The sequence below is a fragment of the Pagrus pagrus genome (assembly GCF_965226575.1).
Source record: "Pagrus pagrus genome assembly, chromosome: 3".
Taxonomy (NCBI): domain Eukaryota; kingdom Metazoa; phylum Chordata; class Actinopteri; order Spariformes; family Sparidae; genus Pagrus; species Pagrus pagrus.
Window position 1 is genome coordinate 26,354,276 of NC_140187.1, and position 12,656 is coordinate 26,366,931.

At 40.9% G+C, this 12,656-nt stretch overlaps 2 protein-coding genes and 1 long non-coding RNA gene across 5 annotated transcripts; 2 read left to right on the top strand and 1 right to left on the bottom strand.

The window, feature by feature from the left end:
• Positions 1-1,599: 1,599 nt before the first annotated feature.
• On the bottom strand, positions 1,600-6,051 carry LOC311255493. The gene is made up of 3 exons (XR_014622377.1): positions 5,962-6,051; positions 3,936-3,968; positions 1,600-2,674 (listed from the first exon to the last, which is right to left on the bottom strand). It is a non-coding gene; the product is annotated as an uncharacterized lncRNA (long non-coding RNA).
• Positions 2,682-3,922, top strand: LOC311255492 (uncharacterized protein). Its single transcript, XM_084350017.1, has 2 exons — positions 2,682-2,811; positions 3,367-3,922. Exon 2 carries the CDS (start codon positions 3,381-3,383, stop codon positions 3,756-3,758), a length of 378 nt encoding a protein of 125 aa, XP_084206143.1. The 5' UTR covers positions 2,682-2,811; positions 3,367-3,380; the 3' UTR covers positions 3,759-3,922.
• A 125-nt stretch (positions 6,052-6,176) lies between the features above and the next one.
• cidec (cell death inducing DFFA like effector c) lies at positions 6,177-12,040 on the top strand. 3 transcript variants are annotated; one of them, XM_084350014.1, is made up of 6 exons: positions 6,177-6,285; positions 8,731-8,799; positions 8,892-9,036; positions 9,748-9,897; positions 10,607-10,797; positions 11,613-12,040. In XM_084350014.1, the coding sequence occupies exons 1-6, from the start codon at positions 6,248-6,250 to the stop codon at positions 11,791-11,793; spliced, it is 774 nt and encodes a 257-aa protein (XP_084206140.1). In that variant the 5' UTR covers positions 6,177-6,247; the 3' UTR covers positions 11,794-12,040. The 3 variants fall into 3 exon arrangements, with proteins under 3 accessions (XP_084206140.1, XP_084206142.1, XP_084206141.1); XM_084350016.1 differs by lacking the exon at positions 6,177-6,285 and adding an exon at positions 8,397-8,559; XM_084350015.1 differs by lacking the exon at positions 6,177-6,285 and adding an exon at positions 8,397-8,519.
• The last annotated feature ends 616 nt before the right edge of the window (positions 12,041-12,656 follow it).

Sequence of the window (12,656 nt, forward strand, 5' to 3'; positions counted from 1 at the left end):
CACAATACAGTTTAGATACTTTTAGTATCTAAAGTTAAGTTTTAAGCACACCATTTTTAGGGTCATGGGTAAACTGATATTTTTGTCATTGCTTAATTAGGGAAAGGGTTTTTTTAATTATTATTTCTTGGGGCCTTTATGAGATGGTAGAGCACAAGACGAGAGGACAATATGCAGTAAAAGGCTGTGGGTCAGAATCCAATCCAGCAGCTACCAGGTTGCCCCTCTTGGAAAGGTTTAATAAAATGAAACTGAGATTAATTGTTTATTCATATACACAGTACAATGTAATCAAATTCAACCCATCCCCTGAGGAGCAGTGGGCCGTTGTGGACACCCAGGGACTAACTCTGGCTCCACCTTCTTCTGGGCACTGATGGGAGAATTAATCTAACATGTTTTTGATAATGGGGGAAGCCTATGTTAACAAATTTCACCGTTTGCGGGACTAATAAAGGAATTCTGTAAGCGTGGAGAACAAGAGGCCAACACACTTAAGTGCAAGTTCAAATAAAGATCTAAAATACAGTATGTAAGCACAAGGATAACCCTTATGTTTTTTTCTGTTCAGTTGCGTCTCACTGACCTCATTTTGATGCATAATCAGTCACATTACAAAATTAAATGTAGATTTGGACAAGAAGTATAAGAGCTGTGAGCGCAAAAATGTTTGTAGACCCCTGTATTTTAAAAGCAGACACATTTTGCATCCTTCACATTTAATTGTACGATTATTGCCAGGACCACAAGCCATTGGACTTTCAGTGTTACTCTAATATTCTAGTTTTCTAGAAACAAGAACACAAGATAACATTGATGAGCATTGTCCCTGTGTTCTGTCTTTTGATTTATCAGGTTTATCAGTAATCTATCATTTGTGGTGCAGCTTTAAATTGTTGGCCATTTATGGGTGCCTTACATGCATTTTGCCAGTGTTACTAATGTCTTCTCAGTATTTGCTTTTGTCCTTTGTTAGTCTGTGCTTACTATCATTTGCCAACATGTGATTATTGAGAACTAGAGTAGAACTGTGTTGAAACAGTGTGTAAACCAATCAGATTGATGTCACTGATCAAAGTAATTGTAATGAGAATCTCTGATAAATTTAGTTTCTCGTATCAAGAACATACGTCAGTAGGCCACATGAAGGATAAACCAGGACCTGCTGTGATATATATGTTGTATCATGAATCATAGCGATGACATCATCTCAGATCCATGAGCAGTCCTGCATCATGCTGCATCTGTGACAATAATGCTACTGGTATATGGCCAACGACATATGTTTGCTCCTCGATGACATCTGTGTGACCCGTGTTTGTTTATCTGAGGTTAACTGAGACAGCTCATAATCCTGAGGGCCCCCGAGGGCCCAACTGTTCAGGCTGTACTTGTAATATTCATATCATTAGTCAGATGAGGATAAGTCCCTTGATGGGCCGGACTGGAGGTGACTCAGGAAACGAGGTACGCTTTGTCTTGTTCAGCCTCCCTCCTGGGCCTGACAGCCTCTTCCTCCTTGTTGTTCTCAGAGAGCTTCTATGACTGCTCTCCTTTCTAACCTCCCATCACTCCCCTCCTCTCCTCCATGCTCTGTAAATAGAAAGATTTGTATACTCATACGTTATGTACCCTTAAGTGGCAACAATGTGTCCAGCGCTGTGATAAATTTTTTCCATCTGATACCTGGCTAACATTTCAACATGCCTCATGAGGAGACACGTGCACATGGTAGCGATGGTTGTCATTGCACAAAATGAGACAGCAGCAGTAAAAAGAGCCCATTCTAATATTAGATCTTCAATCGAGCAAATGATTTCAAATTTGCACTTGCTTTAATTCTACTTTAATTATTCCAAAACACATAAATCCCATTATGCAACTTAAATCACTGTCATGTGAATGTGAAAGAATTCGGGACTGCTCTCTCATGTTGAATTGCCTTGAGTTTGTGACGTAGGCTGCTTGTTTTAGGTCCTGGAGATTTGTCTGAATATTGGATAAGAAATGTTATTTTTTAAACATGCAATATACCACGCATACATGTATCACATGGCTTTGTATTATCACACTTTCACCCTTTACTGGAGATTGTCTCAACAAAGTTATGACAGTTAAAGTAGCTGATATGAAGCTATCAGCAATTCTGTGTTAAATGTATAAACTTATGAAATAAATGTGAATGTTTAAGAAAAAAAAAGGAAAACAGGGTCATCTTCTCACTGGCCTTTAACAAATCATATGCCCTGTTGTTATAAGGAGACTAAGGTCACCCAGTCTGCACTGATGACAACACATGAACTCAACACTAAGAAAAAGTGAATTTTGTTTGTTAAATACAACATGTTGGTACTTGACTTTTGAAAGGAGACAGTGGGTTTCAGTTGTGCTTTGACTGGGGCGACCATCCAATTCATTACGAATAAACTATTGTGATTACCGTTGTGTTATTTTTAGAAAGAGAAAGACGTCTACGAGTGTAAAGGAAATGAGATGAAAAGAGGGGAGGGTGATGGGGTGTAGAGATGTAAAAGATAAACAGAGCGGGGAAGGGGCAGTGTCACGGCGAAGACCGACGTGGATGAAGACGAAGTCGTGGACGAGCAGGCAAAAGTCCAGTTGAGCATCCGACTGCATGCCGCACAAGTCGCTCCTCCAGTAGCTCAAGAAGAAGCTGGGAGACAAAAGATAGAGCAACACAGGATATCAGGGAGTCAAAGACAAGAGATCATTAGAAAAGCCCTGCTATTTACCAAAGGAAGAAGTGCCTTTTTTTCAAGTTACCAACTTTTCAATCATTGGTGACACACAGTAAGTATTGATTGGGATTATTACACTTGATCATGCTCACCCTAGTTTATATGTAATGTCAGAAATGATTTAATAGATATTTTGCACAAAATTAATTATGGACAAGCGGTCTAAAATTTTGGAAAATGTATCATTCTCTGCAGAAAACTCTTCTCTTCTCGTCTTTTTTTGAAGCTATTTCAAATCTACCAAAAACTGCACAGAGGATAGATAATTTATTTTCATTTGTGCACTGGCATGGACCACTGATTCTTAATCTTATTCGGATGTTCCTGATGATTAATATGACATCTTGGTTTGCAATTTGGTCTTGGTTGCAAAATAATAGGTTTTTAATTTTACTGTTGCAATTTAGTCTGCACACTTCCTATCTAAAAGCCTCCCGTTTTACATCAGTTGTCTTACTTTATGACTGAATTTGTTTGTAGTTTTCGGATGGTTTCTGTGGTCCCAAAAAGTGCAAAGAAGAATATTACTTAATCATGCCATTACAGTGAGAAGCCCTTCAATGTCACAGTTGTGAAACGTTCTGTTCTCCTTCGTCTCGCCTTGCAGACAGAGTCCTGACCATGAAAAGTGTGCGTGTATGTTTCTGCCTGGCTCTGCTGCTGCCTTGGTGTGTCCAGAGCCAGAAGAGCAGTCCCACTCTTGCCAAACTTGATGAAGACACACAGAGGGACATGCTGGCTGTCGACATCCTGAATCGCAGTGGTGTGTTGAACTCATTGCTCCGATCAGAGCATCACACTGTGCTCCGGCGAGCACGAGCCCCACGTCCGGCTTCCCAGGTGCCAAAGAGAGCCCAGCAGGGGTCCCGCTTCGCCCTGTCCCTCGATGTTCCCACCAGCATCCTCAGTGTCCTCATAGACCTGGCCAAGAACCAGGACATGAGGACCAAGGCAGCAGCCAATGCAGAACTGATGGCACGAATAGGCAAGAGGAAATAAGAAGCGGGGCCCCAGGGAGCTGTCAGGGGCTCGATGGACAAAATCTCACCTCACAGAGGAGCTAACTTCTTACATTGTGGCACTAGCACTTGGTTAGAAACAGTGTTAGTTCAGCAGTCCTTTAGAGCTTAGATCTGCTTTACTTTTATACTTGTATTACATGATTTTATTACATACCTCATTCCGCACCTACGCCACTCCATGGACTGACTTGAAACAGAAGTAATTAAAAAGAATGATGTAAAACAAACAGACAATGCAAACAATGTAAAATGATGTAAGATGAAGCGGGTCTTTTGTCTCACCCACGGGTCACACACTGTGATCAGGTTCTCAAATCTGTTTCTTGTGTTTGTATGTGTAGTCTTGAGTTCAAAGCAAAGGTTGTTCAATTAAATCCAATATGATACTCGTATTTTTTTTCTCAAGTCTAATTCATTCCACTCTGCACTGATATCAGGCACGCTTAGTATAATTACAAGCATCAGCAACCCATAAAGCACAAATGAATGGGTCTTAGCCAAGTGAGCCTGCGTCACCCGCAGCACGCTCTGATATGTGATAACAGGACAAAGACATGGGCAGGATATTGACCTCTGAAAGAAGAACAGACCCTTTCTTTAGACCTTTGTTCACAAATACTTGATACATTTGGCAAACAAGTCGCAGCTATTTTAAGTCTTGTGCATTATCCGCTCTCCATTAGACTAATATCTGTTGCATGAATCATCCGCGCTCCTGCACTGAGCATGAAATGTGAAGCAACAGAGTGAAATAAATGCTCATCTGATTTACATTTGAATTTGTTATGTTTTATGCCGGTCATGTCATCACTTAAAGCTGTGGTAGCTTCAGTCCTATAATATAACATGATGCAGCCACTGTGGAGCAGCTACTGGGCATCACAGGAAACTCTCCAGCCACATTTATCCAGCAATTATTCAGACATTAGCATTTGATTGTTGCCCTGGCTGGCATCAGTGAGCACAGGGTTGTTCATATTGCCACGGGAGTATTGTAACAATGATCTATTTTAGGTAGCTAAAATGGTTTTCCTCAGCCTTCTGTTACAGCAGTTATCTCTGGCAATGAACCATACGGGAAAGCATGCTGTTTATTCAAAATACAGCAGTAAAGCCTTGTTTCCCAACACTACAGCTGTGTATAGTCTGGGGAAGTGTAGAGAAGAAATGTTGTAGTTTAAATAAAAAATGCATAAAACTCCACTCATCATCATTAGGCAGTTATCACAATAATCATCTAACTGGAGGCTACTCTGTTTTATGTAATGAGCGCAGTCCTCTGAGAACAGTCTGTATTCAGCCCTTTCAGTCTGGGTTTAAAGTAGTTTCACAGATTTGCCTTGACAAGTGGACTTCTGCTACAGCTGCTATATTACAGGAAATAAACTTGGACCCAAGAATTTTCCACTGCCGATGGTTTGCATTTACTCAAGTACTGTAGCCTACTTTAAGGAGACCTATTATGCTTTTTCGTCTTTTTATCTTTTCCTTCAGTGTTTTATATGTTCATGTGACTGTAAAAGGTCTTGAAAGTTAAAAAGGTCAAAGTCTGTACAAACAGAAGCTCCTCTCTCCCACAGGAAACACCTTGTCAGTAGTCCCGCCTTTAATTCTGTGACTTTGTGACATCACACTACATCATGGAGTCACACATTTTCATAATAACATTTCATAACACTTTTATGCCTTGAGGTTGGTTTGAATGGTAAGAATTGATTTAGCACAGCTGCTCCATTGTTGTTAGTGGTGCTGGGTCAGGCATGTGCATGCTGACCAATCAGAGGAGACTGGGTATTCGGGAGGAGGGGCCTTAAAGAGACATGAGCTAAAACAGAGTGATTCAGACAGAGCACAACATGTCTCCTTACACTGTAGACATAAACTAGACGTTTTTATACGTTTTTAATTGATATTAAATCATTTTAACTATCTCTATATTCTTGGGTGTGAAGGGTGAAGGTATTATTGGTGATTAAATCTGCTACATTTGCCCCTGGTCTCCCAGATAGTTAAAGTAGCCTACATTTTGTTGCTAACAGTCTGATACCTCATTACTTTTATTCAGCCTCAGTACATTTTTTAATACAGGACTGAAGCATGTATTTTACACTCTGATATTACTGCTTTTACAGAGTGGAGGATGTACAAGGCAGTGAAACAGATCAGAGGGTGTTTCCTACCTGCCTTAACCTGGAGCACTTCGTCGTTTGTCCACATGATGTCCCCATTGTTTCTCTTCCGCCCGCAGACTGCACAATACAACTCTTCAATATTAGCTAAAGTTTGGCGAAAAACTTTCTTGATATCGTCAAATAAATCCATTATGGCCACTTCTTCACCGGGCAGCCTGTTGTTCAAACTGTTTCAGAGCGAGTATTCAGACAGAGACAGGAGTCAAGATGGCGGCGGCTCGTTGATGAGTCTGCTCCAGGTGTTGTTAATCATGCTGCTGCTGCAGTGAGGCTCATGTGGAGGCTCTGCACAACAGGGACACACGGGGGAAAAGTAAGTCTCAATACTTTACTGTTGCCTCTGTCCACTTTTGTCACACTGTCTTAAATTGCGATTTTAACGTAGTTTATTCTGTAAAACATTAAACAAGCTGGTTCACTATTGAAACCAGTGCATTTCTATTAGCTTACTACTAAATTAGCAATATGCTACGTGGATATTGTATTCACTTTATTTGTACTGAAGTTGACCACTCTTACCCATTTTCTGTATACAGCCTACTTGTACAATTCGTGTTTTTCCACTAATGTCGTTAGCTATATTAACTTACATTGACTTTTTTTCTTAATTTCATACATTAAAGTCATTAAGTCATTATTTGAAATCAACACATATAGATTATACTAGAGCATTTTTACAGTCTTTAGGGATTTTATTAAATTATATCTGTCTATCTGAATGCTGCACAGTTGTTATCCTGGAAAGCAAGGCAAACTTTTTTCCTCACCTTCATTGAAGAGTTGATTGTATGATTTTCTCATAAAACCTCAGACCTCCTCTCAAAATCTCCCATTTTTATTCAGATCCACTTTTTTTACGTTTCCTTTTCTACTTTACAGAAAGTCTTTGCCATTTTAGTAGTGTGACATTAAACATGAATAGAGGATTACAGCCTGTCCAGTAGGCAAACAGTGTTCTTGGCCATAATGTCAGCTCAGTGTGTTTTACTCCAGGTTCCTCTGTTTTAAGAGGCTGCTGAGTGTGAATGATGTGCTGCTCAGCTGTGTGTAAACTGTCAGACACAGACGGCGTAAAGTACAGCCACTGGCAACGGCATATGAATAGTGTGAGAGACCAGTGCGAGTTTTTACTCTCTGGTATTTCACCTTAACTAAAGTTTAGGGGCTGTGCAGTATCTCTTTGCTGTGCAGCAGGTGTGAGTGTAGGTGAGGTTTCATCAGGTCACTTCTGATCCACAGAATCGGAGAAACAATCATTAAGACGTCTTACTTTTTAAAACATTTGAGGGACACGGAAGGAGCAACTTTTTCAAACTCCAATAAAAATATCAGATTTAATATTGCACCTAGGTAAGATCTCTGTTGGATCATTTCCCTTTCGTCTCCTGCGTTTTGTCTGTTGTATCTAGTGTACACAGGTGATCTCAGACTAGCTGTAGCTTTAGTTGTAAAACATGACGTGATATCACAAGGAGGTCTGGACACTCCCTGTCTGCATCAGCTGACACCAATGTGTAAGATGACTGTTGTGTGAACATTGAACCATGACCTAATTTGGGAAATTTCCAAGAATTGTGCTTCATGTCACTGTCACATATTGTCCTCCACCTCTGACGGAGACAAAAGGTATAGTACCTTTTGTTGTCAAAGTTGTCTCAAAAGTTGAAGACCTAGTTGGTCTATATTTTAATAAAAGCCAGTTTTCTCTTTTGAACTAATGATACAGTATCCAAAAACCTGTATTTTTTATTTGTATCATGACTAACTTCACAACTCCTTTTTTGACTGCATAAAAGGGAGAAATCATGGCAGCTATCGTCAGTTTCTTGTCTGTTTGTGTGAAATCAGAAGAGCCATTAAGAGCCATTTTTAAACTGACTACTGCTTTCCTTTCATGCATCTTTTTGTCCTGTCTTTAAAGGATTGATTCACCCAAATTATACAAAGCATACATTCTCACATACCCCAGTTGATATTAAGCCATGCAGATAAAAATGTATATAATACAGTGGAGGTAATTAAAATCTAGTTTGTGCTGCTCAAAACATTGAGAAATTACATTTACTGTCTTTAAATCCTTGCAATAATAATGTATTTTGTAATCCACATAACGCACTGTCAGCATGTTTTTATTGGGACTGTTTCTTCAGCAGAAAGTAGTTCTGATGAAAACTGTCCACAGAAGCTGGTATCTCAAAACTTGAACATATTAAACCAAAACTATTTGCATGCCTACATAACAACAGAGTTGGGTGAGAAAATGTGTTTTAGCTATGTGGGTGAACTGACCCTTGAGGTTTATGTAATTGTAATTGGGGCTCTCACAAGGGAGGGTCAGTGGGAGTGTTCATAGAGAGTTACCCAATAAAGCTGACGGTTTGCAACTGGCACAACAGTCATTAGCACAAAGTTCAGAGACCAAGTGATGCAAGAAAAAGCAACAAGAGAAAAGACTGCACGTTATCAGAAAGGTTCAGTGGTGAAAACGGAATAAGGAGCCGCACTTCAGGAACACACAACCACTGAAGGGGTTTTCTACGTACACGGTCAGAACAACAGTGGGTGAAGTGTCACCTTTCTATAACTGTAAGATAATTTATGTTTTAGGTTTGTTGGTGTGTTTTATCAGGACATTATTGTGAAATGAGTGTAGTTTAAAGAAGAAAAAGGTTCGTCCTACACATTAGATTTTGTTATGATAGATGTTCACATGGAGGCCTGGATACTATGAGTAATATTACTTTTGGCTCATTGCAGGTGGAGGTGCTCTCAGATGGATTACGCGATGAAGTCACTCAGCCTTTTGACTCCGTCTTCCCTCTCCAAGTAAGAGCACTGTTCCGTGAGGTGGATGTGATAATCAACTGTTAGTTGATTAGACAGGATAATGTTATAAACTCTATCATATCTTTTCTCAGGTGTGTGACCTCAGCCAGTGCCTCAGTGACCCAGCAGCTCCTGTCGGTTCGGGCTCCTCGGCCAAGACCCTTCAGGGTCACGAACGCTGACCGCAGTGTGAAGAAGGGCATCATGGCAGAGGCGCTCCAAGACCTGATAAATAAGGTAAGAAAAGGGATGTGAAGAGCTGAGGAAGTAAATGTGATGTAGCTGAGGGGGGATGATGATCACACAGTGGCATTTAAGGATAAGTTCACCAAAAAATGAAAACAATACTTCTGAATGTTGGTCCTTGTCAGACTGTCTGATGATGAAATGTGTGTGATTGTGAGATCCTTTATTCCATGTAGCCGAAATAGCTCAGTTGGGAGAGCGTTAGACTGAAGATCTAAAGGTCCCTGGTTCGATCCCGGGTTTCGGCAGTCGTGTGGCTTTTAAACACATTAAAGGATAAATTCACCCAAAAATTGAAGTTTAGACAGGTTTTTAAAAAACTTTTATTCGGCCCTCATCTATTTCAGTTGTTTAAGAAAATGCTGCAAATGCTGTTTTGCTGTGAAGCTCCAGAAATATTTTGTGGACTACATAACTTCACCCAACTTTTGATTAGTATGGGGGTGAGTAGATAATGACTAAATTCAAATTTTTGGGTGAACTTTTCCTTTAACACTAAAGATATAGTGCGGAGGCATCCTGGTGTGTATCAAGGATTAAAATTACCATGGACAGTCTGGCCTGTGAGTTATTGCTTCTCCATCTGTGAGGCTCAAGCATGATTTAAGCTCACGCTGGTAAAAGTTCACAAGACTGAGGTGTGTCTGACATCATGTATATCTGAATTGTTTTCTAATGAGTAATGTGTATTCGGTCTCTCAGGTCAGTGACTCGTTGAGTGTACCGTGTGTCAGCGCCCTGGTGCTGGATGAAGATGGCACAGGAGTCGACACAGAGGAGTTCTTCCAGACGCTGCCTGAAAATGCTGTCCTCATGGTCCTGGAGAAGGACCAGAAGTGGACCCCACATCCTGTAAGTTATTTTTTGTTTTTTTACCTTTTTCAAATCTACCACTAGGTGACAGTGTTGATCAGCTGCTTCTGCTTTAAAATCACACACTGTGATGCCGAACATATTGATCTGCTACTTGTATTAAGCGTTTGTTATGCCAGTGATTCTTTGATGTATTATTTGAAATATGTTTCTCTAATGCGGCAGCCATGAATATGGATGGAGCTTGGGTCTGTAGAATGAGGAATAATACACTGACTGTTGAGTGAAATTTAATCAGCAAATATTTGATCCTTCAAATTGAATAGGGGAGTGATATGTCTGTTATTGTGCAAAGGCAGAACACGGGGCGAACACCAGAGATTAGTTTCTTCCTTCATCATTTCTCCCTTCAAATCAGAGGCTGGGTTTGAATATTAATCAGACCCAGAGGTATCATCAAATTTGAATTGTGTGCACCCAAAAAGAAATTAATTTCCATAGAAATTGATGCATGCACTGATTTGCACCCCCTCTTCCACCCTAAATGTTTATTGAAGTGACCTCACACTGACCTTGTTTCATTGTCATTTGCCGTTGTCGTCACCATTGCTTCAGTCTTGAGCCTCTTCAGTGTGCTGGTGGAGCTGGGTGCTGCCATTTGACCCAGTTTTCTCGCTGCAATCGCACCAGTGAAATGTGTCCGTACCCTTTTGACCCGACTTATGTTCCTCTTCCTGTCGCCTAACAGAACAGCCCCTCCAGAGATCAACTCAGCGAGTGCAGGTCGCGACAACGAACAGATGTGGCCAAGCTGACTTTAGATCTCTACAAGAACAACCCCAAGGATTTCATTGGCTGCTTGAATGTGAAAGCGACCCTGTACGGTGCTTATTCTGTGTCCTATGACCTGCGCTGTTACGCTGCCAAAAATATGCTGAAGTGAGTGAAAGATCCTGCCAAATACCTAAAAGCCTCTGATATTTTTATGCTTTTGTGTTTGAGCTATTACATAATGTTTGTTCTTCATGTCAAAACATGGCTCTGGTGACTTAAAAGAAGCACTGTTTGGATTTCAAAAAAATAGTTTAATCCAGTTAGAGATGAAAATTCAGACTATTTAATGAATTTCTAATCCAAGCGGATGATTTCTTTTTTGTGATGCGGCCACCTACTAATCATTTTCTACTGTACAGCAGCTGCTTTTCAACCATATTAGTACCAGTTACAGTAGCCTGCACACAACCCCCAACATGTAATTTCTAAATTCATATTTCACTGTGAATACCCATGTGGGTGGCAGAGTTGAAATGGTCAGATTGCAGAAGAACAAAGGCTAGATTTTACCCAGATTAATTCTGGGATGAGTTATGTCATCGCTGCTGAGATCTACTGGTTTTCAGCTTTGGCACGAAGCTTCAGTTGGAGAGGATAAAAATTTGCAGACTTGTCAAATATGAGGCTTTTGCACTCACATTTCACCACGTGAGGTTTGTTTCTAAGATGTCAGTTTTATGAGATGCAGTTAATGTGAGAAACAATCATCTGAGGTTGTGAATATTTGCTGTCAGTCATTTTCTCGTCAGCTGGCGCTGGTCTGTCACGCTTGTCTATTTCATTTTCTGTGACAATTACTCAAGAAATGACATGCCATAATATTCCCATGCATATGTATTTCCCAAGTTGCTCAAATTCTGTGTTTTTATGCATCTGTTTAATTTGCCTTCTCACTTTCTCTCTCAATGTTGTGCTTCCAGGGAGGCTCTGCGATGGACAGTCTTCTCCATGCAGGCCACGGGCCACATCCTGCTGGGCTCCTCCTGCTACATCGAGCAGCTGCTGGATGAGGAGGAGCAAGCGGAGAAGAGCCTGACTCTGCCACAGGAGAGCAGGATCAGGCAGCTGCAGAGCAGGCTGCTGGGCAAGATATCTTATTGATGATGAACTACAGGCTTACGATGGATGAGCAAAAACACACAGAAACAGGAGGTCTCTGCCTGTTCATGTCACAGTTTGCTGTGCAGACATTTCAGACAGTCTCTTTTCATAGTCACTTATAGTCTAGCTCTGTTACATTTCTTTATTTGTAGGTGGACACCAAAAGTTATTCCTCAGAAAGCACTTTTACTCACTACTGTGTAACTTTTTCCTATGATGATGAATAAATAAAGCTATCACTTTTTTATTTTCCGATTCCTGAAAGACCAGCACCCAAACCTTTTTGGAATCAGGGTTGTAAGTCTTCGTACAGTAAGTCCAGAAGTGGGTTTAGATATATCAGCCAATTGTAAATCTATCTTTGTGAGAACCAATTTGAGTTTTAGACCTTTGGAGTAAGAACATTTCTGGCGATCCTCATTTTTCAGACGGAGCCTCTAAGGGCTGTTAGAGGGTTCAAGAACTGTTTTTAAAGGTTGGAGTTCGGCATTTAGTTGTTAAGGTTAGGGTAAGGAGCTGGGGAATGCATTATGTCAGTGTGGGGCCTCACAAGTATAGAGGTACAAGTGTGTATGTGTGGGGGGATGGTTCCTGGTCTAGTCAGTGTAATTGGCAACAGGTCCAGCTGTCTCTCCCACGCTTCCTTAATTGTCCCCTGGCCTGCGCTGTCCTGTCAGCTGCAGCCTGCCTCTGCCTTAGAAAACCAGAGGAAGAGAACGAAGGAAGAGCAGGCAGCTGCAGGGAGGCGAGGGGACGGAAACAAACCATTATACTGAGAGAAGAGAGAGATGAAGGCTTCAGCTGCCGGCAGAAGTGCCACTTTTGCCATCTTGTCTTGGAAGGTGGCATCAAAAAACTGCAGA

What these genes read in the sequence shown, in the direction of transcription:
- LOC311255492 (XM_084350017.1), top strand. Translation starts at nt 3,381, where the DNA reads ATGAAAAGTGTGCGTGTATGTTTCTGCCTGGCTCTGCTGCTGCCTTGG.
- cidec (XM_084350014.1), top strand. Translation starts at nt 6,248, where the DNA reads ATGTGGAGGCTCTGCACAACAGGGACACACGGGGGAAA. An exon ending in ACTCCGTCTTCCCTCTCCAA is followed by an intron (nt 8,800 to 8,891) that starts GTAAGAGCACTG and finishes ATCTTTTCTCAG; the next exon opens with GTGTGTGACCTCAGCCAGTG. An exon ending in GCTGCCAAAAATATGCTGAA is followed by an intron (nt 10,798 to 11,612) that starts GTGAGTGAAAGA and finishes TTGTGCTTCCAG; the next exon opens with GGAGGCTCTGCGATGGACAG.